Below are 26,470 nucleotides of genomic sequence, written 5' to 3'. Positions count from 1 at the left end.
AAGAAATGACTCACTAGGGCTACGAAATTAACCGCTTTGGGTTGCCTCTTCTCAAACACCCTTAGCCTTTGGCTAAGACCCCCACCCTCCCACGATGGAAGCGAGACTACATTATTTCCCGTTAAGGTGGGGGGCAGTACAACTAGAGAAAAGAACCCACTCCATGGAAGGCTGATGTGTAGCTAGCCTCCTCGGATGACAGGCAAAGGAGAACACTGACGCCAGTGTCATTCCCATCGCTACTCGATCACTCTTTTCTGGGGCCCCCTCTTCCACACCCACTCCCCGGTAGCTCTCATTCATTCCCAGGCGAGCGTGCAGCTGGCTCAGAGCCGGGCAAAGGGAGTTCTCCAACTCGAGACAGGAGGAAAGGCCAGGAATCACAAAGAACATACCTAGTTGTGTATATAAAAAGGAAGCCCCCCCAAAGCGACTCCAGGGCGCTCCCGACGGTGCCGGGTAAGCTCCCACGACAGGCACAGACTCTTTAACTCCCCGCTTCCGCGCTGTCTCAGGCCAACCAGCGCACGAGCCTTGTGCGCGACTGGCCAATGACGTCGTACCGCTGTCCGCGAACCAGCCAATCGCAGCGAGGCCGCGTAGTAAATTCGAATGGCAACTCCTCGCTTCGCGTTCTGCCCAGAGTATCGCGGCTCCAAATTCAAATCAACGCAGCCTCACGCTGGCGAACAGCGCGAGAGGCGGGGCCAGCCGGCGTGAGCCCGGAACGCGCGGTGTGATTGCCCAGGAGAAAGGAAGGCGCTCCAGTTCCGGGTCAGGCCCTTCGCCCGCCTCCCTCGGCCTCCGCCATGGCTAGCAGCAGTGGCGCCGGGTCGGCGGCAGCGGCAGCGAATCTGAATGCGGTGAGGGAGACCATGGACAGTGAGTGCCCGTTTCGCCCCCTTTACCTTGCCTCTGTTCCCCAGAGCCAAGGCCCTGGGGCGGGGCTGGGCCCACGAGGACTTCAGGTCCACTTCCTGCCCCGCTCGGCATCTTTGGAGATGCTTCTAAGGGACCCTCCAGAGCTGATGGCCCCATCCTTTGAGAGTCGTCTCTCCGTTCCTGCGTAGTTTGTCGCGCGCACGGCGTTGCGGTCTCACGTCAGCCCGGCGCGCGCCTGGTCCCTCCCGCACCGGACCCAGCGTGCCGCCTGTTTCCCGCCTCGAGGGCTTTCTCTCGAGTGCTCATTTCGCGCCTTCTCCCGCGCCCAGTCCCCGCGACCTTCCTCGCGCGAGCTCATGCCACGCCTGGTCCCCGCGCCGGTTCCCCCGCATCCCTTCTGCGCCGGCCTCGCGCGCCTTGCCCACCCCGCGCGCCGCATCCAGTGAGGGGAGCGCTTCCGAAGCGCCCCAGACTGTGAGCTCCTTGCAGACAGTGGCTTCCTGTGTTTGATCACCGCTCCATCCCTCCTTGTACCTTGCGCTGCAGCGGGAGCGTGTTAAATACCTACCCCTTGAAAAAACAAGTTGTGCTTTAATCAGAGTTGCCCCCGTTTAGTCCTGGAGCCGGTGATGCCGGTGTCCGGAGACCGTGGGCGTATTTACCTGTTTTGCAGCAGGGAGCACGCAGGTAAAAACTGCCCGCAAGTAATAGAGGAAAAAAGTGTCTTGGAGTTATCCTCTCTTTCCTTTCTTTCTATTGCCAGCTCTGCCACTTTATAGCCCTGGTGTAGGCTTGGACAAGTCATTTAAACATCTTTGAGCCTGCTTTTTTTTTTTTTTACCCCAGTGAAACAAGACTGCTACCTCGTGCTGTGTGAGTGCTAAGTCGCTTCAGTTATGTCCGACTCTTTGCGACCCAATGGACTGTAGCCCCCCAGGCTCATCTGTCCATGGGATTCTTCGCTCAAGAATACTGGAGTGGCTTGGGTTGCCAGGCTCTCTTTCAGGGGATCTTTTCAACCAGGGATCGAACCCAGGTCTCCTGCATTGCAGGCAGATTGTTTACCGTCTGAGCCACCAGGGAAGCCCCCTACTACCTCCTAGGATTATTGTAAATATTTAAATAAGATAACCTGATAAAGGTATCTCGAAGGTGACCATTAACGGGTAGTTCTTGCACTGTTTTTGTGTATCAACATCATTCCACGACCCCTTTTGTTGTCCCCATTTTATTTGCTTGCATCTGTATATGTGTGTTTGATAGATGTTAAATTTTGCTTTTATGCGTTTTCCAAGGGATACCCACATGAACTGCTGTCTCTTTCAAACCATGAAATTCTCATTAAGCAGTGTCAGCCTTCATGTCCTATCTCTGGCTCTTTCACTGTAGGCTCCACTTCCTATTAGAGCTCCTTCTTTATGAGGACTTGTGATAAAGCTTATGACTTTCTTTGCACTCGCTGCTGCTTCGCTTTTCAAAGATTTTTTTTTTTATTATGAGTGTTTGCATCTGATTTTTTACTCAGTGTCTGCTTTTGTCTTTTTCTGAAAAATGGAATTTTGTTAATACCATATTCAGCCTATTTTCCCATCCTGCTTGAAATAGCAGAACTTAATTAGTTTTATTTTGTAAGTGGATTTGTGTACATAGAAACTAGTGTACACCATTATTGTCTTACATCTTTGCTTGGAAGCCAATGTGGTTTCTGAACAGTATGAAGTGTATTTGAGGCCTGACTTCTAGTCAGTTTTCTTATATTAACTGTTCCTTATTATATGGGCACAGGATTCCATTTGAATAGAAAGCCCATATTTTCTCTCTGATGAAACTACTGATACAGAAATGAGAACTGATAGTTTTTAATTGGCTGCATCATCAAGGTTTTCACAGACAAAACTGCAGATTATAGTGTTAGAATATGAAAAAGTGAAGAAAGACCAGATTATTTTTTCTCAACCAATACTGGTGGAGAGAGTGTGCAAAGTAGAGAACACTGCTCCTCTATACACAGTGTGTCCCCAAATCAGAAGGTAAAAAGGAAGGCCCCAGGTTGGCAGTGTATCAACATCTGTTAAATGTGGCAGTTAGGTCCTGTCGTGTCCATTGGAACTAGCTGCTATCATGCCATGCATGCATGATCAATCACTCAGGCATGTCCGACTCTTTGCCATTCCAAGCCTTCTAGACTTGTCTATCCGTGGGATTTCCCAGGCAAGAATAATGAAGTGGGTTGCCATTTCCTCCAAGGGATCTTCCCAACCCAGGGATCAAACTGACATCTCCTGAATCATAATTGAGTCCAAAACAGTCAGTCAAAATGTAGTTTTGCAAAGTTAATGAAAATATTTTCCAGGCTGTCTCTGATGATTGAGGCACAAAGGGAAATATAGGGACACTTTCACTGTTAAGAATTGACCACACACTCAACTGAAAAAGTCCTCAATGCAGTCCTTTGATAATCCCACCTTTCTCCACTCTCATTGCCAGAAATAGAACTTTAACTTGCCCAAGGGACTGGGCTGACCTACAAAAGCACCAGTATTTTTTGAAATTCTGTTAATGTGGCGTGTCCATGTATTTAAATCTATCCATGAGACCCAAACTGAAGTGTTCAAAACTTTTTAACTCTGACAGTGCTGCTTCAAGATCTAGTATGTTTCTCCTTATCCTCTTCCTCCCCCCTCTCATCAGTATTAAGAGTCAGCTAAGTGAGTTAATCTTTTAGTTAATGTCAGATGATTTGCAAGGATTATAAAATTGAGCTATGAACATTTGTAATTTTATTGTGAAGATGAAAGCAGTTTGATAAAGATACTGTAGACAGGGGAGGAAGTGGTGGACTTTGTTATTTATCTTCACAGAACACTGAAAGAAGCCTGATTGATCCTGGCCAGATTTAGTATAGGGTCTGTTGCATAAGGGGCTTCCCTGGTGGCTCAGTGGTAAAGAATCTACCTGCCAATGCAGGAGACATGGGTTCGATCCCTGGGTCAGGAAGATCCCTGGAGAAGGAAATGGCAACCCACTCCAGTATTCTTGCCTGGGAAATCTCATGGACAGAGGAGCCTGGCGGGCTACAGTCCATGGGGTTGCAAAAGAGTAAGACATGACTTAGCCTTAGCGACAGTAACAACAAATTATGTTTTTGGCGATGGTGATTAAAATTTACTTCTTCCCTACTTGAGGCTTCAGTGTGATACAGTTGTTCCTCAGTATTTGCCGGGAAATTGGGTTCAAAACACCCTCACCCACCCACCCATACCACAGTCTGTGGGTGCTCAAGTCTGTCATATAAAATGGCTAAGTGTTTGCATATAACCCACATTCATCCTCTTGTATAGGGGCTTCTCAGGTGACTGAGTGGTAAAGAATCTGCCTGCCAAGAATTTTTTTTCCCAAATATTTTCAATACACAGTTGACTTGTATCAAGTTGTAAACTAGCAAAAGAAGTGAAGAGAGTCCACAGTGTGCAAGGCAGTGTTGGTGAAGCAAACATATAGCCCATGCTCCCACCATCAATCCCCTTGCTTTCTCAAGTGAGGTCTCCCCTACCTCTCTCCTTCACTAAGCTTCTTCAGTTCTTCACTCATCTCAGATTTGACCTTTTGTATTAATCTCTCCTGTCCATGCCACCTACCAGTCTCTGCATAATTGCAATAACTTATCTGGACTCCTTCTCCCCAGGTCTTACACTGGGAAGAACTTGGTAAATGAGACTGAAAGGCTCATGTAAAGACAGTGTAATTAAGGGGGATAAATGGTTGTGAAATATGAGATGAGCCAGACATGAGAATATACTAAGGCCCTATTGAAGATTTGAGAACTCTTGGAAGCTACTACATTTAAAACAGGAATATGACAGGATCAGATATTCTTTTTTTTTTTTTTTTTTTTAAAGATTTTGCCTTCAAGGCTGCAGTGCAGTGGCAGGATGGGAGTAACTTAGGCAAAACCCAGCAGATACCTTGAGTTGAGCAGGGGTTCAGGGTCCAGGGAGACCAAGGCAGGCAGAGTTTTTAAGACAGAGTACCTGAGAGGAAAGAGCCTGCACCTAGAGAGAATTCTGGAGGTTCATGGAATGTTCTCCCTCAGGTATTCAGCACAGCATTGATCAGTGTGCAAGGAAAGTACCCCAAAAAGACATCAAAGGATCAAACTGTTTCTAGATAACTGTATCTCATGACAAAGCTTGAGAATATGTATAGAAATAAAAAACTGTCGAACACCCAGCACAGTAAAATTCACAATGTCTGGCATCCAGTCAGAAATTATTAGGTATGCAAAAACAGAAGAATGTGACCGATGATAAGAAAATTTTAATCTGTTAAAACTGACCCACAGTTGATACAGATGTTAGGATTAGCAGGTGAAAACATTAGAACGGTACTCTATGTGTTCAGGTTAAGTAGAGGAATGGAAGAGAGGTTTTTTTTTTTAAAACAAATTGAACTTCTCAAGATGAAAATGAATATGAAGTATGAAAAAGTGGAACAGGCCCATATCACAAAAATCATGAATATTATGAAAGTTTTCAAAAGGACTTAGACTGAAATTAAAGGTGGCTTAGTATTGTTCATTTGTCTGTTCACCCAAAATAAAGTGTTATTTTCATACAGCTCATATCAAAATCCAAATGGTATATTACTGACTAAGCAGTTCCACTTCTAGGAGTTTATTCTGATAAAATTAAGTTCCTATGTACAGATATTTGTCATGGTATTATTTTTATCAGGGAAACAGGAGACCCACATAACAAAATAGAGCAGTTAAGTAATATATGTTATTTCCTTAAAATGGAATATTACATGAATGATTAAATTACATTGTAAGAGAATGCTAAAAAGTGGGAAAATGTTCAGAATAATCTGGACTATGATACGTAAATTTTAGAGAGATACTAAATGAGTAGTAGAATATAAACCAAGATATAGAAAAGTTATGTGGAGGGAGGTTGTAATTTATTTGTAAGTTTCTAGAGCTAAGTAAGGGCAGTATTACATGCCAGTTTTCCAGTATTACATCCCAGTTTCCAAATCTAGGAATGCTGTGCTGTTCTTTGGTGTTATGCAATATTATATGAATTAAAAACAGAGGTATTGATAGAAAGCGGGACGTTCGGCTTGTGAGCGGAACTTCTCGGTCGCGCACAGAAAAAGAACGATTTTAAAATGGGTGATGTTGAAAAGGGCAAGATTTTTGTTCAGAAGTGTGCCCAGTGCCATACTGTGGAAAAGGGAGGGAAGCACAAGACTGGGCCAAACCTCCATGGTCTGTTTGGACGAAAGACAGGTCAGGCTGCTGGATTCTCTTACACAGATGCCAACAAAAACAAAGGTATCACCTGGGGAGAGGAGACGCTGATGGAGTACTTGGAGAATCCCAGGAAGTACATCCCTGGAACCAAGATGATCTTTGCTGGCATTAAGAAGAAGGGAGAGAGGGAGGACTTGATAGCTTACCTCAAAAAAGCTACCAATGAGTAATAGTTGACCACTGCCTTATTTATTATGAAACAGAAGTGTCTCATGATTTTTTATGTGTACCATATTTAAGTTGATCTCATACACTAGAATTCAGATCATGAATGACTGATGGAATAATTCTGTTGGACAGTCCTGATTTAAATAAGATTGGTCTGTGGCTAAACAAATATGGTCAGCTTTTTTAATTTTGATAGTAATTGTGGTTCAACAAGTACTGTCACTTTTCCCATTCTAAAGAGATGATTGAACTTGAATAAGGAATATGAAACTTTAGGGAGATGGTGCATTCCTTCTCAAAACCTATAAGAGATTGGTTTTATATTTAGATTTCTATAACTGGTTATATTAATATATTTAAATACTGAAAAGGTCCCTTCACTGTCTCAAAACAGAGGAGGATTCACACGTGTTTCAAGTTGTGTTCATTAGCCTGTTAAGGCAAGGATTGAAAATACACTGACAAAGTCCACTTTATCTGTTTGGTTTTATAAACTATGCCAATTTAATTAAAATTCTCTATCTAAAAAAAGAAAAAAACAGAGGTATTCACGTGCATTTTTTAAATGTTACAAGATTTTATTCTTAAAATTTTCTTATCCTTTTTCAGTCCTACTTGAGATTTCAAGAATTCTGAATACTGGATTAGATATGGAAACTCTGTCTATATGTGTGCGGCTTTGTGAACAAGGAATTAACCCAGAAGCTTTATCATCAGTTATTAAGGAACTTCGCAAGGCCACAGAAGCCTTAAAGGTAGAGATTTCATATGTTCACTCACTCTGAATGAAAATGCTTTTGTTTAGAAAACAGTTAATGCTGAAATTTTATGTGAATAATTCTAAACAAGGTTAAACTAACATCTGTCATCAGGAGAAATTCTGAAGGCCAGGATCTCAGTAGTGTATGTTCAGATCACAAAATACTCTATCTGAACCATGTTGTCTTTTTGTAAAAGTCTCTGATTATGTTTAGAATTCTGCTTGTGTTGGGGGTGATATTGTTTCTGCCCCCCCCACCCCCGAAAGATATGCTTAAGTGTGCAACACCTGTGAATATACCATGTTTGGAAATAGTGTATCTGTAGGTATAATCAAATTGCCATGAGATCATAATGGGTTAATGACCAGTGTCCTTATAAAGACAAGAGAAATTTGGACACAGATACACAAAGCACATACCCTGTGAGGACACAGAGGGGATGCTCTGTGATGACAGAGACAGAGATTGGAGTGATGGCGTTTACAAGACAAAGAAGGCCAAGGATTGTTGGCAGCCACCAGAAGGTAAGAGGCAAGGAAGGATACTCTGCTAGAACCTTCAGAGGACTTCTGCCTCCAGAACTATTAGAGAATAATTTTCTGTTGTAAGCTACCCAACTGATGGTACATGTTTATGGCAACCCTACAAATCTAATTTAAGTTTACTATTGGAAAGTGGAGTGCTGCTGTAAGAAATACATAAAAATGTGGATGTGACTTTGGAATTGGGTAATAGAGGTTGGAAAGTTTTAGGGTGCTTGATAGTAAAAGCCTGGATGGCCTTACAGACTTGGTAGAATGATAGACATTAAAGGTGATTCTAGTGAGAGCTCAGAGAGAAAAGAGCATCAGTCATCTCAGAGAATATGTCTATCGTTATGAATAGAATCTTGTTAGAAATATGAACGTGAAAGGTGCCTCTCTGAGGTCTCAGACAGAAATGAACAACCTCGGGTGTTGGACCCTGGAGGAAAGGCCATCCTCAGTATAAAGAACACTCAGCTGAATTATATTCTACTGTTGGAAGGAAAATAAAACTTGTAAGCAATGACTTGGGTATTTAGCTAAGGAAATTTCCAAAGCATGGAAAGTAGGGCCTGGTTTCTCCTTGCTGCTTATGGTACAATGTAAGGGGAATAGGAAGTTGAGGAAGGAATAAGTAAAAAGAAACCAGCACTCCCTTTGGGAAGCTCTCAGCCTACCCAGATAGATCTCTGGAAAGAAGGCTGAGAGTGTAGCTAGATAACCTTTTGGTGAAGAGATTAGGTTGTGTGATTCAGATGCAGTGAACATCTCAGTACAAAATCAGGCTAGCTTGAACTTAAAGGGATGAAGAAAGGCTGTCATACTTCCGGGGTTCTGTAGGCGGCTGATGGAGCTGTTAGTGTGTGCACATCCTTGAAGGAAAGGGAAGGGTAGCCCAGAGGCCAAGAACTGCTGAGGCCAGTTGGGCTGTGTTGCCAGCGTGGACCCAGAGGACCACCTTTTTTCAAATTCGCATCAACCACCTTTTAATTGCTGAGATTGCAAACATTAAAGGTGTTGTGTTCGCTTTCTTGTTTGCACACACTCCTATTTAAAATCTCACATGATGTTATTTCCATATTTATGTAACGCTCATATTGAGTGTTAAACTCATTAAACTCATATGAACATTTTGGAGAAGGCAGTGGCACCCCACTCCAGTACTCTTGCCTGGAAAATCCCAAGGGCAGAAGAGCCTGGTAGGCTGCAGTCCATGGGGTCGCGAAGAGTCAGACACGACTGAGTGACTTCACTTTCCTTTTCAATTTCATACTTTAGAAAAGGAAATGGCAACCCACTCCAGTGTTCTTGCCTGGAGAATCCCAGGGACGGCGGAGCCTGTTGGGCTACCGTCTATGGGTTCGCAGAGTCAGACATGACTGAAGCGACTTAGCAGCAGCAGCATATGAACACTTAAGTTAGTCCTTCTTAAAACTTGTCCAAGAATGAAGTAACTTATCCTCTACCCTTTTGTCTTTCCTTTGAGGAGACATGCAGTTTACCCATCTCAGATTAAGTTACTCTCTGATAAGTTCCAATAATACGGGTCATTGGTTTTGTGCTTTTTAAAACTTTTTTTTTTTATTATTAAATCTAACACCAAAAGGTAAACAAGGCACATTTACAGAGCAAAAATGTATCATAAGTACAATTCTCATTGTCAGCACCCTAGAAGTTCCCTTATGCTCTCCTATCACTAACCTCTCTTTCCTGCTCCCCATTCCAATAACTACTGTCCTAATTTTTATGATAGAGACTTTAACATTTTCACTGACTAAGCATGGATCTCTAAACACCAGTTTAATTTTGTAAAAAAATTTTTAACTTGCTGTGAGATTTTACAGCACAGTTTCTTTTTTCTACTGAGTTCTTTCATCTGACATTGTTTTTGTGAGGTTCATTTCTGTTGTATGCAGCTGTAGTGCATTCCTTTTCACTGTAATAATCATGTTTCATACAAATGTAGTACTTTTATTTATCCTTCCTACTATGAATGGGTATTAGGTTGCTCCCTGTCCAGAGCTATCATGAACATGCTGCTCTGAGCTTAGTTGTCTATGTCTTCTGATACATGTATGTGGGCATTTCTGTTGAGTGTGTATCTAGAACTAGAATTGCTGAATCATAGCTTCTGTGTATCTTCAACTTGAGGAATTAAGGCCAGACTTTACTACAGTGGTTATATGAATTTGTATTCCCACCAGCAGCAAATGAATTTCCCTTGCTTCTCATCTTTCTCTATACTTATTATTGTGAGTGTTCTTTAATTTTAGTCATTCTGGTAAGTGTGTTTGGACTTCTCCTTGTGTATTAGCATTTCTGTGAGTACCAGTGAGATCAAATGAATTTGGGGGGGGGGGCATTTTCTTTTGTGAAATACCTTTTCATGTAGTTTGCCTATTTTTCTGGGTTATCTGTCCTATTCTTCTTTATGGGTAGTCTTTGCTTAAAATTTTGGAAATGAACTTTTGTCAGATATACATGTAAGGCTTTTCATCAGAATTTTTAAGTAATTATGAAAACTATTCAAATTTTATATTTCTTTTTTAAATGTATTTTTAATTGGAGGATAATTTCTTTACAGTTGTGTAATAAACACAATTTACAATTGTGTAGGCTGGTTGGATGGCATCACCAACTCAATGGACATGGGTTTGGGTAAACTCCAGGAGTTGATGATGGACAGGGAGGCCTGGCGTGCTGCGGTTCATGAGATCACCAAAAGTTGGACATAACTGAGCGACTGAACTGAGGCTTCTGCCATACAAAGCTTGAATCAGCCACAAATACACACAAGGCCCCTTCCTCTTGAACCACCCACCCACCTCCCATCCCATCACAGAGCACCAAGTTAAGCTCCCTGTGTTGTCTAGCAACTTATATTCCTTTTTTTAACTCAATAACTGTTGCTTTCATATGAGAGCAAGAAAAATAACTACATAATACAGTAAGAATAGCTAGTATTTACTCTGCTTTTGCTAAACTCTGCACTGAGGACTCTCGCTGCATTGTTTCCTTTATAGTCAATGCACGGATGTTTACTGTGACGACGAGTAAGAGTTTACCCCTAAGGAAACTGAAGCTTTGGTGCTAACTCACTTCTCCCAAGACTTTCAGTTCAGTGGTTGAGCTAGGATTTGAGCTCAGACCTTCTGACGTCAGGGTTGTTAACTGCTAAGTTTCTGCCTCCAGTAAGTTCTAAAAAATATCTGAGCCTGCTGTTTAAAAAAGCAGGGAATGGTTAGAACCAAACCAGTGGACTGGAGCCCAAGTACCTTCCCTGGCTTAATACTGTCTCATAACCCTGTTTTTAAAAATAACAGGTATCATAGCCTTTTATTAGTAAATTTCTGAAATTTCAGTGGAAGAGGATTTACTTAATATACATATTCCACAACCACAAAAATTTTTATTCAGCTATGCTGGAGTTTGAAAGAGAAGAAGAAGGCAGAATAGCAAGAGATTTTTGTATTAATGCAGATTGACTGATGTGAAGGAACTGGAGACAAGAAACCTAGCTGGACAGGTAGGGGGCAGATAACATAGCTTCTTAGAATAAAAACCAGGGTATTAAGAGATTCAGAAGTGCCGGTTTAACATAACTTTTTCAGCTTTGATGTACTGGTTATTCCACATCCAGTGGATTTTAATGAACTCTGAAGGCAAAGTCAATGCAGTAACTCCCCTACATAGCAAACTTTCAAGTTGCGAACGTCAGGTGTGAGTGAAATTGCAGCTTGCCCTCTGCCTCCTGTTGCTGGCCATCCTTCAGCTCTACCATCTCGCACATCCTCTCCCTCACCAGTAGTAACTCTTCTTGCCTGTCCACTCAGTGCCATTCCCTATATGCCAGCCATTGTCTTGTACTTCGCAAGGTACCGCACTGTTAGATTCAAAATGTTTCTTTATTTTTTGTGTCTGTTTTTTATGTATTATTTGTGTGAAAAGTATTATAAACCTAAAATACAGTTATACAGTTATAATAATACTATTATAAACCTATAGTACAGTACTATATTGTGTCGGTTAGGTACCTAGGCTAACTTTGTTGGACTTATGAACAAATTGGACAGTCTCAGAAAAGAACTCATTTGCATATAGGGGACTTACTACAATTAAGTTGAACAAAAATCAGAAAGAGTTGCCCATTTGAATGGAAAATCAGTCTCATACACCCACAAAGCCTCTTAAAACACATTTCTCCCATAATCTAAAATTGGTATACCTGACTCTTTCTAAAACTAGGTAGGGGAAGAGATCGTGAAAAGTTTCCAGTAAAGAAGAAATGTTCATTAGAACGTTTTCTTGAAAGTAATGTTTGAAATCTATTTAAGTTGTATAAAAGTAATACATGTTGGTAATTTTTAAATATTTAGATCAGAAACTACAAAGAAGGAAACAAAAATCATTCAAGATCACCAGTAGATAACCCCTGATAATATTTGGTTAACATCATCCTAGCTGGTCTATGCTACTTTGAAAACAAAAATATTATAGTTAAATCTCATTGAATTAAAAATGAATAAACTTCCTCAGGTTGATTCTCTGCAGATCAAGGTCTGTTCTCTCCTAACTGCTCCTGCTGGGTCTTGGTTGGGAGCTGGTTGGTTCAGAACTGCACTCAGCCACACCTGTCTTCTCTTGACCGCCTTACCCTGCCCCCGCCTTACTGCCTTAATATGCATAGGTTCTCTCTTTTGTGTGGTTGCTGCTCATGAATTTTTTTCTGCATATTTTTTGTTTATTTCTCTTAGTGTGATAAACAGAGTAAGGAGAAACTCTTCTTGCTGCATTGTATTACTTTACCTAGAAATCCTAGTGATTAGAATTTAATTATATGGTACTCATCTGTTTTAGACCATGTACAATATAAATCACAGATGTGATGAAATGTTGCAAGGAATTGTTGACCTGAAACATAGTTTTTTCTTCTGTTCTTAAATATGAAGAAAATTATAATTTTACTAATTATTTTGTTTTTCATATTCAGATCTTTTAGATTTGTATATAGGTGTTGTATTTTATATGTATGCATAAATACGTGTGTGTATATATTATAGTAAAAGCAACTAGTTGTGTGTCACCCAGATAAATAAATTTCTTAACAGTGATAGACAGATTGCCTTATGTTTATTTGCCACAGCATAAGAATTGTTAATCACGTGTATTTATTTTAAAAACAAGACTTTATTTTTATGAATGTTACTTTTATCAACACTGAATTTTTGTGTTGTCTCCTCAATGCTAGTATTTATGTGTCGGCAGTCATTTATAGATTCTGATTTCAGAAATTGTGGGCAAAACTCATTTTCCCATATTTTCTACTTTCTTGCCATGGTACCTTGAATTATACACTATCAGTGACTTCAAATGCACTAAGCCTTGTGTTTTCTCTTGAAGCTGTCCTGTACTACCAGATACCTCAGAGTATGTGATGTATCTCCTCACTGCAGCATGAGGACATTGGCACTGTAGAATTTGTAGTTGGCAGAGAAATGAGGGATGAAGTAAGTCCCATGTCCCCATCGATCCTCAAAGGAGGGAATAAACTTGGGCAATGGAAAGTGTGGAGAGAAGACCTCGGATGTGGGTTTTCCCCAGAACTGCTGTGTATACACTTTTGGAGTCTTTAATGACTGTCTGGAAACTGTTTGAGTTTCTAGGATGCCATTGCTGTCTTCCTTTCAACTGGAAAGTAGTTCTGCACCCATTTAACATGAATGCTCTACAAGGTTGACAGCTTGCCTAATTCAAATGAAAAGACATGTTGCCTTCTATCTTGAAGGGGAACCTCTAAAATTAGTATGAAAATGGGATCAGGTTCTAATTCTTGTGAATAGTAAACCCAAGAAGAGAAAGATGAACAATCATTATATAGCAAAACATGGGAGGTTCTGTTGACAAGAATGTTTCATACTTAGTTACCTACAACTTTCCAAGTATCTTAAGGAATTTCCTTGAAGGACCTCTGAACTGAATATTAAAAAACAAGTTTTAATTAGGAGGTTGAAATGTAAATGAATTGAGTTTACCATGTACTTTTATTTAAATTCAATATTTCCATATTTGGCCTTGAGAAATTGCCTATTTAAATCCTATCTTTTAGAAATGCATATAAAATAATTTTCTGATGAATGATAATGGTGTCTGGAAATTTCTACAGAATAATCAGGGAAGGGGTAATGGATGCTGGTTTAGGTAAAGCTGTATTAGCCACGTATTCATTATTACTCTTTTGCCTTTTTTTTTCCTTTGCGTTACAGCATAACAGATCTTTTTCATTCTTAATTCCCTTTTTGCACTGTAATGAAACATACAGAAACAAACTAACAAAGACTGTGGATGAGGACTTCTATAAGTTAATTTTTCAAGTAGTGCTTCTTATATTTTTACATTAACTGTTATTTAAGATTATGTAGCAATTTGGACTTCCCATGTGGTGCAGTGGTAAAAACTTCACCTGCCAATGCAGGAGACTCAAGAGACGCAGGTTCAATCCCTGGGTTGAGAAGATCCCCTGGAATGGGAAGTGGCAACTCACTCCAGTACTCTTGCCTGGAAAATTCCATGGACAGAGGAGCTTGGCGGGCTGCAGTCCATGGGCTCACAAAAAGTTGGACACAACTGAGTGACTGAGCACAAACACAATAATTTTCTACTGTTAGCCTAGCAGTCAGTCCAAATGGTAGTTCTAATAATGTCCTGCAGAAAGTGAAAGCTTCTGCATCGTGCTGATAAAAGTGCTTTGCTATATGTGGGGGAAGAGTTGTTTGTTAATGACAGTGCAATATTGACAAATTTATTTCCATGGTGTTTTTTTTCCCCCCCATGATTTTGTTTTACTGAATCATACTTTCTTGTTCTAGGCTGCTGAAAATATGACAAGCTGACTTTCTGAAGAAATCCTGATGAGCTATGTCAAGCTGTGTAAGAAGATTGAAGATTGCTTGTAGTCAAGAACATACAATGAAATCATTGCATGTAGCAATGTGGAAACATTGTCCTTTTTAAAAGAATTATAAAACCATAGCTTTATAAATCAGTGGAAAGTGGCTTACAGAGAAAACTATCAGTTGTGTTTACATCACATCTTTTTTTTTTTTTCTTTAACCGCTCTAATGCTTTGGCATTGCTGTATTCATATTTATGTATTCCTAATTTATAGCTCTGATAGCTTTAATTTTCTAAGCAGTCTGTCCATCAGATGTGCACATCTGCTGTGCCTGGGTGAACTATAGTGGAACCCATCAGTAGTAATGTTGTAGTTAAGACTTGTTGACATTTCCATTATAAACTTAAATTTTGAATTGTTTATGCAAAATAACTGTGGATTTATGTTGTATTAGCCTGAAAGTTGACAGAATTTCTGCTACCATGTATGGATTTTTCATTTAGATTCATTATGCATATCAGAATCTTGTTTTTTGTAAGAACATGGAAAACGTGTTGTCAATCTGCTCTTTAACAAAGAATATTTTCTTTTTTTAAACATGAAGTTGAGTGGCAGTTAATAGTGTGACCCAGATCATATTGATTGAAAAGTAAAACTTTCAGAAAACTTAGATTTTAAAGGTAATGACAGTGCTTAGCTTAGTATTATTTGTCATTTGATTCATTTAAATTTAGGGAAGATATTAATTGAGAATGTTTTTCTAAGTTTTTAATTCATAATGAAACAATTCCAACATGAAAAGTCTTTTTACTTTTGTTAAGTAAAAATAATTTGAGTGTTTAGTTAATAAAATACCTTGAGTGGTTATCTAGTAAATCACCAAACAGGTGGTGACATTCAAGAAATGTTACTAGTTTCTGAAGGAATAAAGATTTCCAGTCATTAAACAAAAAATCACATTTTCTGTATCAGGAATTCTGAATATGCCTTTCTAAGATCATTTTTGTGTGTCGTTATTTTTTACCCTGTAAGTTTTAACTGATTGAAGTGATGGTTCAAAATAAAGTTTAGAAAACTTAGGATAATATGGGTTTCTGTTCCTCTGACAGAATCTCCATGAACTATTTTTTCCCAAGACTACTACAAATTGAATCTTATTTTTTAAGATTGTGTTAGCTTTCCAGTTAAATGATAGTACAAGCAAATACTCTGGTAGCATATTTTGTTCTTCAAACAAACTAAAGTGATTTTAATAAGGCTTAATAATATTTAATGGTAACCTTCTGTTCTATTTTAAAAATCTGGTCTTTTGACCACATTGACTTTTGAATGGTGCCATCTTTACCAAGTGCACTGAATGTCTGTTATAGGGAGAACAGTTTGGGAGACAATAAAGGTTTTAATTATAAGTCATCTATATGATTAAAAAACTTTGCAAACACTGCATGTTGTTACTTATATAAAATCAGAAAGAAAACACTCTTGTCAAGCTCCAAAATTTGTATATACTTTTAGGTCATAAGAGTTAATAGTTTTATTTATAACTTTGTAGATTATGTTATTTATGTATGAAACAAAGCAGGAAAATATATTGAGAAGGAATTCTGTTTACAGAGGACTTTAATGTGTTACATTTCTTAAATGTAAACATGTATTTTCAATGCATACTTAAGTAATACTTAAGAAAACCAAACAAAGTAATCATACAGTTGCATTGTTGCGCATGTCGTCAGTGTCCGAAATAAAACCATTTTGGTGAAATCAGCCTGTACTTCTGATTTGAAGTATGTTTCTGCGAATTCAACTTGTGTTTCTATAAGTATTTGGTAAATATTTAGATGCTTTTTTTGGAGAAGGACATGGCAACCCACTCCATTATTCCTGCCTGGAGAACCTGTGGACAGAGGAGCCTGGTGGGCTGCTCTCCATAGGGTCGCATAGAGTCGGACACGACTGAAGCGACTTAGCCTGAACGTGGGATCTCTGTTAGGAAACTTTGGGCTGAATTGTGTTTCCCTAAATCCTGTGTTGAAACAGTAACCTCCAGTTACTCTGCTGCTAAGTCGCTTCAGTCGTGTCCGACTCTGTGCGACCCCTTAGATGGCAGCCCACCAGGCTCCCCTGTCCCTGGGATTCTCCAGGCAAGAACACTGGAGTGGGTTGCCATTTCCTTCTCCAATGCATGAAAGTGAAAAGTGAAAATGAAGTCCCTCAGTCGTGTCCAACTCTTAGTGACCCCATGGACTGCGGCCCACCAGGCTCCTCCGTCCACGGGATTTTCCAGGCAAGAGTGCTGGAGTGGGGTTCCATTGGCTTCTCCGCCAGTTACTCTAGAGTGTGATTGTATTTAGGGTAAGGGCCTTGAAAGAGGTGAGTAAGTTAAACATGGGTCTTCTGGGTGAGAACTAACCCAAGCTGACTGCTCTCCTGTACGGACACACACCAGGGCTGCGTGTGCCCAGAAAAAAATCCCTGTGAGGATACATCAAGCAGGTGGCCGTCTACCAGCCAAGGAAAGGGGCTTAAGACAACAAACCACCCAACAACTTTATCTTGAACTTCCAACCCTCAAAACTGTGAGGAAATGTCTGTCTAAGCCACCTGGTCAGTAGTACTTTTTTATGGCAACTGTAACAAGACTAATAAGGGAACAAATATAAAGCACCTGTTACCAGCAAACCATTATAGTCAATCTAAAGCAAAGCTAAACTGGAAAGATAGGCTTTTTTTTTTAAGCAAAGCCTTTATGGCTGTCTTATCCCATATTGGTGAAGAGGAACCCTATGTTTAGTCCTGCTTAGGAACTCAGCTGAAAATAGCCAGCCTGAGAAACCTGAATCCGAAAGAATAGTTTTGGTTGGTGATAGTTACCAGTACATGGTCCCTGTGGTTTTGAAGACTGGTACGATTTAATATTATTTCAATTAAAAGGAATCTTTGGGAAGGGGCTTTTATGAGATAGAACTGTGTATTTCACTAGTACTGAGACCCATATAAAGGAATAGAAATTGTTGAACCATTTACATGCAGGCAGCTTGAGTCAAGTGGACAGTATTGCTAAGAAACCAAGATGGTAACCCACTGGATTAGGACCTCGCAGAATAAAATAGATGAATAAAAGTGCTTTGATATTTACCAGTGGAAACTATATTTTACACAAACCATCCAAATGGAGTTGGATCTTATTTGCATAACAAAAGTAGAAGATAGGTTTGCCTTTCTAAAGACTTCATCACTTGAATCACTGCTGTGCTTAGTCACTCAGTCGTGTCTGACTCTTGTGACCCTATGGATGGTAGCCCGCCAGGCTCCTCTGTCCATGGGGATTCTCCAGGCAAGAATACTGGAGTGGGTTGCCATGCCTTGCTCCAGGGGATCTTCCCAACCCAGGCCTATTTGCTGCATTGCAAGTGGATTCTTTAATGTCTGAGCCACCAGGGAAGCCCAAGAATACTGGAGTGGGTAGCCTATCCCTTCTCCAAGGGATCTTGCCGACCCTGAAATCTAACTGGGGTCTCCTGCATTGCCAGTGGATTCTTTACCAGTTGAGATACCAGGGAAGCCTGAAACATTTTAAAATGTAAAATAATTTCTATATGTATTTCCCTGATGGCTCAGATGGTAAACAATCTGCCTGCAGTGCAGGAGATTCGGGTTCAATCCCTGAGTCAGGAAGATCCCCTGGAATAGGAAATAGCAACCCACTCCAGTATTCTTGCCTAGAAAATTCCATGGACATAGTCTGCTGGGCTACAGTCCAGAGGATCAAAAAGAGTCCAACACGCTGAGTGACTAACATGTTTCAAAAAGCAGATAGTATTTTTACATAAATTGCTCAGATGAGGAAATCATTGAGATAAAGAACAGGAGAGAACAGGATTTGTAAGCCAGGGGAGAATGCAGGTAGTCTTAAAGAAAAGATCTTTTATTTGTACACTTTTGGTGTAAGCTAGTTAGCTGGTAATCTTAAGTGAGCTGAGTATAAAGATATCAAAAGCTTGAGTTTCCAGAAAACCGTGAGCCCCCTCCATCAGCGCATCCACCTTGCTGAGGTCAGGTCCACACCACTTTCCTCATGGGGATGTCTTACTTGGGATACGTTGATAAGTCAAACTACATGAAGTTTCTATGGAATTTTAAATTTAAGGAAAGTCCTAATACTTGTACAAAGAGAAAGCAAATGCTAAGCAATAGAGTGTCAGAAAAGAACCTAGTGTGGTGTGTAGGCACAGAAGGTGAATCTATAGAAGTGGTGACCAGCCATGAAATTAAAAGACACTTACTCTTTGGGAAAAAAGTTATGATCAACCTAGATAGCATATTGAAAAGCAGAGACATTACTTTGCCAACAAGGATCTGTTTAGTCAAGGCTATGGTTTTTCCAGTGCTCATGTATGGATGTGAGAGTTGGACTGTGAGGGAAACTGAGTGCTAAAGAATTGATGCTTTTGAACTGTGGTGTTGGAGAAGACTCTTGAGAGTCCCTTGGACTTCAAGGAGATTCAACCAGTCCATCCTAAAGGAGATCAGTCCTGGATGTTCTTTGGAAGGAATGATGCTAAAGCTGAAACTCCAGTACTTTGGCCACCTCATGCGAAGAGTTGACTCATTGGAAAAGAGTCTGATGCTGGGAGGGATTCGGGGCAGGAGGAGAAGGGGACGGCATAGGATGAGATGGCTGTATGGCATCACCGACTCAATGGACGTGAGTTTGAGTGAACTCCGGGAGTTGGTGATGGACAGGGAGGCTTGGCATGCTGCAATTCATGGGGTTGCAAAGAGTTGGACACGACTGAGCGACTGAATTGAACTGTACTGAATGATAGTTGCTTACCTTCTCCAGGGTTCTTTTCCTAACCAGCATGTTATTGATGATGCTAATGGGCTTGTGAAATTTTGTGACATCTTTGCAGATCTACATTATTGCCTTTCAATGACAGGTTAAAAACATTCATTTTTTCAGAAATACTGTCCTTGGAAATCTGATTTTTAACAATAACAACAACAAACATCTCTTAGTATATTTACTATTGAGCTTATATACACCAGGTATTTTAAGTGTGTAAAAAAAAGAAAAGGTACATTTGACAGCCCCAAATAGAAACCTCAGGAAGCCTGCTGCTGCTAAGTCGCTTCAGTCATGTCCAACTCTGTGCCACCCCATAGACGGCAGCCCACCAGGCTCTCTCGTCTCTGGGATTCTCCAGGCAAGAACACTGGAGTGGGTTCTCATTTTCCTCTCCAATGCGTGAAAGTGAAGTCGCTCAGTCTCTTAACTAATAATGCTTTGTCTGTTAGAGCAAAAGACTGGGGTCTCTTGTGGGTCCCCAGGAACTGAATAGAAATTCTGGTGTGTTACATCAGAAGGGATCACATTATCACCTCCAGCTACTGAAAACAATAGCTCGCCAGATGCACACTTGTAAAGTTACATCCAACCCTTTGAAGAGATTGTTCTGGTAATTCTGTTTTCGAGAGCGAATGTTAGAAAACTATTTCACATGTTAAATATTTTAGACAATCTACTTGCTCCCTACCAGTAAAGTCCTTTTTGTTGTAACAGTTACAGCTCATACTTGAATATGCTTATCAATATATGTTGAAATACCTAAATAAACTAACGTACATTTTTTTAAAACAAATGTGAAATATCTAATTCTCATTGAAGCTGAAAATCCCAGTTGTTGAAATAATTTAAATACCACCCAGTTCTATTTCACACCTTTTAGCACCAGAAGAAAACTGAAACTATGTGACTGCTCCAGAAGGAAACAATTTCTGTTTTCTTTCATTCTAGCTTGTATGTGTAGTCAAAAGATGTCTGAAGCCCCACCAGGAAAACAACAGCGGAAATCGACCTTGTGGGGAGATCATTGTATGTTTTAAAAGGTAAATGATCCAACAAGATATAGCACAGGGAACTACATTCAATTTGTTGTAATAACCTATAATGGAAGCGAATCTGAAAAATAATACATATATATCTATATCTGTGTATATATAAAACTGAACCACTTTGTACATCTGAAACAATGTAAATCAACTATACTTCAATTTTTTTGAAAAAAGGTAAATGATCATGTTTCAGCAGTTCAGTAAACTGGTATGTTATGGACACAATTACACCTCTTTTGGCCTGTTATTGTTTTTGTTCAATCACTAAGTTATGTCCAACTTTTTGCGAGCCCGTGGACTGCAGCACACCAGGCTTCCCTGTCCTTCACAATCTCCCAGATTTTGCTCAAGTTCATGTCCATTGAGTTGGCAATGCCATCTCATCCTCTCCCTCTTCTCATTTTGCCTTCAATCTTTCCCAGCATCAGAGTCTTTTCCAACGAGTTGGCTCTTGGCATCAGGTGGCCAAAATATTGGCGCTTCAGCATCCATCCTTTCAATAAATATTAGGGGTTGATTTCCTTTAGAATTGACAGGTTTGATTTCCTTGCAGTCCAACAGACTTAAAACTCTCAACAGGCATTCTTCTCCAGCACCACAATTCAAAAGCATCAGTTCTTCAGTGCTCACCTTTCTTTATGGTCCAACTCTCACGTCAATACATGACTACTGGAAAAATTATAGCTTTGACTAAATGAACCTTTGTCATCAAAGTGATGCCTCTGCTTTTTAATATGCTGTCTAGGTTTGTCACAGCTTTCCTTCCATGGAGCAAGCATCTTTTAATTTCATGGCTGCAGTCATCATCAGCAATAATTTTGGAACCCAAGAAGATAAAATTTGTCACTGCTTCCACTTTTTCCTCTTCTATTTGCCATGAAGTAATGAGACCAGATGCTATGATCTTAGTTTTTTGAATGTTGAGTTTTAAGCCAGCTGAAAAGCCAGTGAAAATACTTTCCTGTTTCACCCTCATCAAGAGACTCTTTAGTTCCTCTTCATTTTCTACCATTAGAGTGGTATCATCTGCATATCTGAGGTTAGTGATCTTTCTCCTGGCAATCTTGATTCCAGCTTGTGATTCATCCAGTCTGGCATTTTGCATGATGTACTCTGCATATAAGTTAAATAAGCAGAGTGACAATACACAGCCTTGACGTACTCCTTTCCCAATTTTGAACCAGTTTGTTGTTTCATGTCTAGTTCTAATTGTTGCTTCTTGACCTACATATGGGTTTATCAGGAGACAGGTAAGGTGGTCTGGTATTCCCCTCTCTAAGAATTTTCCACATTTTGTTGTGATCCACACAGTCAAAGGCTTTAGTGTAGTCCATGAAGCAGAAGTAGATGGTTTTTTTGGAATTCCTTTGCTTTCTCTATGATCCAATGAATATTGGCAATTTGATTTTTGGTTCTTCGGGTTTTTCTAAATCCAGATTGTACATCTGGAAGTTCTCAGTTCACGTACTGCTGAGGCCTAACTTGAAGGATTTTGAGCATAACCTTACTAGTATGAGAAAAGAGTGTAACTGTATGGTAGTTTGAACATTCTTTGGCATTCCCTTTTTTTGCAATCAGAATGAAAACTGACCTTTTCCAGTCCTGTGGCTGCTGCTGTTTTCCAAACTTGCTGACATATTGAATGCAGCACTTTAACAGCCTCTTCTTTTAGGATTTAAATAGCTCAGCTGGAATTCTATCACCTCCACTAGCTCTGTTCATAGTGATACTTCCTATGGCCAACTCAACTTCACACTCTAAGATGTCTGGCTCTAGGTGAGTGACCACACCATCATGGTTATCTGGGTCATTAAGACTCTCTGGGCCTAAATGAATTTCAATTGTATCATGTGAGTTTTAGCCTAGAATCCACAAAGCAAGGCCCCCAAAGTCTAGATTTCCTAGGGAAGGAATTCCCAAGATTAGTGCCATCCATAGCCTTTTAGGAACTGGGTCACACAGCAGGAGGTAAGTGGTAGGTGACTGAGTGAAGCTTCATCTGTAATTACAGCCACTCCCCATTGCGCACATTTCTGCCTGAGCTCCGCCTCCTGTCAGATCAGCAGCAATGTAATAAACATAATGCGCCATCTGTCTGGAAAAAATTGGCTGAGAAAACCAATCCCCAGCACCAAAAATTTTGGGATTGCTGTCCTAGGGCATCTTCATAATTTTCACCACATGTATACACCACTGAGCTGTTATTTATAACCTTTTTTCTTTAAGTAGCCTAGCTTAAAATAATCTACATATGTTGACCTTTAAAGATTTACATGACTACAAAAAGGAAAAGCAGCCTCATTTGCCCTAGCTAGAAAGCAGCTATAAAAATAACTATAATGAAAAATAAACATAAACTTACATCTTAGTTGGGTATTGTCCTTAAAAGCTATGGTACTGAGACCTAATCTTTCTGTGAAAGAAAAGAAGATAAACAAGTCTTAGGGACAGATAACTGAGTTATTAAAAGATGAAAAGAGTTGCAAAAATGTTCTTCACTATGGCACATATTGCATTTGAAACGTACTGTCCCATGTACCACCCCCTTTGACACCCATCCTACAGTTTGGAAAGCCGCTATCCTAGGTAGTCCCCAAGATTCCTTTCAGCTCTAATCATAGTTTATCAGGAAGCTCAAGCTTTGGGGTTAGACAGGCATGAGTTCCATGTGCATTATTCAACCTTCGGTTTCCTTATCTATAGGATAAGGATTATAATATACAGTTCACAGTGTTATGAAGATTAAGTGGGCATATGTAAAACCCATAGCATACCATCTGGCACATCGTAGGAGTTTCATAAAAATTAATCTTCATGTTACATTTTACATTAATTGGACTTGTCTAGCAGTCCATGGGGTCGTGAAGAGTTAGACTCGACTAAGTGACTTCACTTTCACTTTTCACTTTCATGCATTGGAGAAGGAAATGGCAACCCACTCCAGTGTTCTTGCCTGGAGAAACCCAGGGACGGTGGAGCCTGGTGGGCTGCCGTCTGTGGGGTCACACAGAGTTGTACACGACTGACACGACTTAGCAGCAGAAGCAGCAACAGCAACCTAATTTCAGGAGCTGTTACTGAGTCCTACTTGCGACGGGACAGGCCAATAAGTTGAGAGAAAATGTGTTGGAACCAGGAATAACAACTTTATTCAAAAAGTCAACAGACCAAGAAGATGGTAGACTAATATCCTAGAGAACCACCTTACCCAAATCAGAATTTGGCTTCTTTCGCACTAACAAGGTGGTTTCCCAGGTGGCGATAGTGGTAAACAATCCACCTGCCAATGCAGGAGATGCAGATGTGGGTTCAATCTCTGGGTCTGGAAGACTCCCTGGAGTAGGAAACGGAACCCACTCCAGTATTCTTGCCTGGAGAATCCCATGGACAGAGGAGCCTGGTGAAATCCACAGGGCTGCCAAGAATCAGACAGGACCTAGTATCGCATAATAACAGGGTAGGGCGTGTGGTTGGTTGTTGCAAACTTCTTGATCTCAGGTCATGATGTTCCTGTAAACCTCCAACAAGATAATTGTTATGCTCTGTCCTGCAACTTTTTATCTCTGTATGGAATGGGAAAGTGTTATACCTTTAAAGGTCAGAGCCTTGAGAATGGGCTGTTCTGTATAGGTAACATTCAAGCCAGAGGTAACATTCTTGTGTGTGTGTGTTTAGTCGCTTAGATATGTCCAACTCTTTGCAACACTTTGGACTGTACATTCTTCCCTGGAAGCAAAATCAATAGAAAACAAAGGTTACAGTAAAAGATACAGATATTATACAGATATTATATGGAGTCAGATTTGTTCTTCTGTATTACAGAGTGGCTCAGTGTCTCTGAACACACAAATTCAAAGTGCATTTTTTTCCTCACCAATGGAGTCAGACCTAATGTTTTTATAAACTCCTGCTTCTATATACTCTTTTTTGGAAACATAGACAAAATGTATTTGTATGTAAACATATACTGTGTTTGCATAGCAAGGAAAATCAAGGATTAATAGGTAGCTAAATTTTAGTGCAAAGACTTGCATAGCTAATTAGTGAAAGAAGCCCATGAGGATGAGAATGTGTTGGGAGAAAGTTTAGGAATAATGCTTAAATCTCTATTTTCAACACAAAAAGAGCTCAATGTTCAGTTGCTTCTGAAAAAGCCAGTGGGAATATCAGTGATCTTTGTTCCCGGTGAATGCTGACAATCATCAAGTAAAACAGAAGCACATAGCTGGCTAGATAGGAGCTTCCCTGGAAGTCTACTAATAGAAAATTGTCGGGGAGAGGGAGGTCTGTAAGGTTTCATTTCAGCCATGGATAAACAGTTCCTGCTTTTACTTATCTTTACCTGATAGAAATGGAAAGAGCCAGGTTCAGAAAGAGTGAGAGAAAAGCATTTTGTGTGGAACAAAGACAAAAGTCCTTCCATTTCACAAAAATGGCACTCTATAACCTGTTCTTACCTTCAAATGCTATTGCTCAAAGACCTTGGAGTTCTGTAGCCTTAGGAAAAACTGGTGTGGACTTGACCTTTCAAGGTAGCAGCCAGGAGCATGACTTAGAAAGGAAGAGAGCTGTTGTGATGGATTATTATGACTTCTACACTGTCACTTTCATCAGTTCGGAGAGGTTTTAGAATGTGTGTTGGGATTTAGCAGTAAATCTGGTTAACAAGGGAGTCCCTAGGGAAAACAATGTGTGGAAAAGAGACGATGCTTTCACACCTGGGATTTCTCAGCTCTCTTCTGTTCTCCTTTTCAGCATTTTATGCCAAGATTTCTTGTTTTCCCTCACAAACTCAAGTCAGAGCAAAAGAATTCAAACTAGGATGTTACTGATAATGTATCTATCTCCCCTCTCTGGGGAAAGCCAAGTGCTAGCAGAAGCATTCAGCTAGCTGCCAGCTAGCTGTACAAGGCAGTAGGGGAGGGGATGAGACTGGCGCATGGAGAGTTTTAAGGTCCTTTGAATCATTTGACAGCTAGACCCAACACTCTCTGAAGCCATCTAATGTAAGACCAACTCAGTGTCAGCTGAAGTTCATCTCATGATCCACGAGTAATAGAAACTGAAGATGAAATGCTGCTCCCTTTGGCTTGGCTTGCATACCCTTGTCTTAGCTTCTCATTTCAAATGTAATTCACTTCTCCTCTTGGTTAGCCCCCATCACTCAGCTGTCAAACAGCACGTGCCATCTCTCACAATCTAGCCCCTTGGGTAGCTTCTTGACAAATAATTGAAATCTAGTCTGCTTCACTTTGGAAACAAAATAGGAAAAAACTGTTGTTACCATTGTTCTTCCAGAAAAGTCAACTGGAAATTGTTTTTCATATACTATTCTATATAGAGCAGGCTTAACATTGTGGTTACATTATCAAGACCCATTCCACTCCCAAATAGGGATGGTCTTTAAAACTCTCTTTTTTTCTCTCAAAATTATTATTTTGTTACTATTAAATAGTTCAGGCATAAATATGGTCTGCGTGCATATATGCTCAGTTGCTAAGTCATGTCCGATTCTTTGTGACCCCATGGTTTGGAGACCACCAGGCTCCTCTGTCCTTGGGATTTTCCAGGCAAGAATCCGGGAGCTGGTTTCCATTTTCCACTCCAGGAAATCTTCCCAACTTCGGGATCGATCCCACATCTCCTGCATCTCCTGAGTTGGCAGGCAGATTCTTTATCACTGAGCCACCTGGGAAGCCCATATATGGTCTGCTGCTGCAGCTAAGTCGCTTCAGTCCTGTCCGACTCTGTGCGACCCCATAGACGGCAGCCCACCAGGCTCCCCCGTGCCTGGGATTCTCCAGGCAAGAATACTGGAGTGGGTTGCCATTTCCTTCTCCAGTATATATGGTCTATGATATGACAAATAATTGTTTGTCCTTTCCATCAATAAATAAAGAAATTTTAACAATTCCCTTTTCTCCTAAATCAAGTCCTAATTTAAGATTGTCCAATGATTCAATAATCTGATCATCCTTGCATTGAACGTCTTGTTCATAGTATCTCCAATATTCTCACACTTCTCTCTCCATCC

General features: G+C 40.3%; 1 protein-coding gene and 1 pseudogene across 1 annotated transcript; both read left to right on the top strand.

Annotated features, from left to right (window-relative positions):
* Positions 1-765: 765 nt before the first annotated feature.
* MZT1 (mitotic spindle organizing protein 1) lies at positions 766-16,220 on the top strand. The gene is made up of 3 exons (XM_068984593.1): positions 766-882; positions 6,974-7,119; positions 14,516-16,220. Exons 1-3 carry the CDS (start codon positions 810-812, stop codon positions 14,537-14,539), a joined length of 243 nt encoding a protein of 80 aa, XP_068840694.1. The 5' UTR covers positions 766-809; the 3' UTR covers positions 14,540-16,220.
* LOC138089197 (cytochrome c pseudogene) lies at positions 6,052-6,366 on the top strand (annotated as a pseudogene).
* Positions 16,221-26,470: the final 10,250 nt, after the last annotated feature.

This window comes from Capricornis sumatraensis, chromosome 12 (genome assembly GCF_032405125.1).
Source record: "Capricornis sumatraensis isolate serow.1 chromosome 12, serow.2, whole genome shotgun sequence".
Taxonomy (NCBI): Eukaryota; Metazoa; Chordata; class Mammalia; order Artiodactyla; family Bovidae; genus Capricornis; species Capricornis sumatraensis.
The sequence above is the reverse complement of the archived record's forward strand: the minus strand, read 5'-3'. Positions and strand labels throughout refer to the sequence as shown.

What these genes read in the sequence shown, in the direction of transcription:
- MZT1 (XM_068984593.1), top strand. Translation starts at nt 810, where the DNA reads ATGGCTAGCAGCAGTGGCGCCGGGTCGGCGGCAGCGGCAGCGAATCTG. An exon ending in GGTGAGGGAGACCATGGACA is followed by an intron (nt 883 to 6,973) that starts GTGAGTGCCCGT and finishes ATCCTTTTTCAG; the next exon opens with TCCTACTTGAGATTTCAAGA. An exon ending in AGGCCACAGAAGCCTTAAAG is followed by an intron (nt 7,120 to 14,515) that starts GTAGAGATTTCA and finishes TTCTTGTTCTAG; the next exon opens with GCTGCTGAAAATATGACAAG.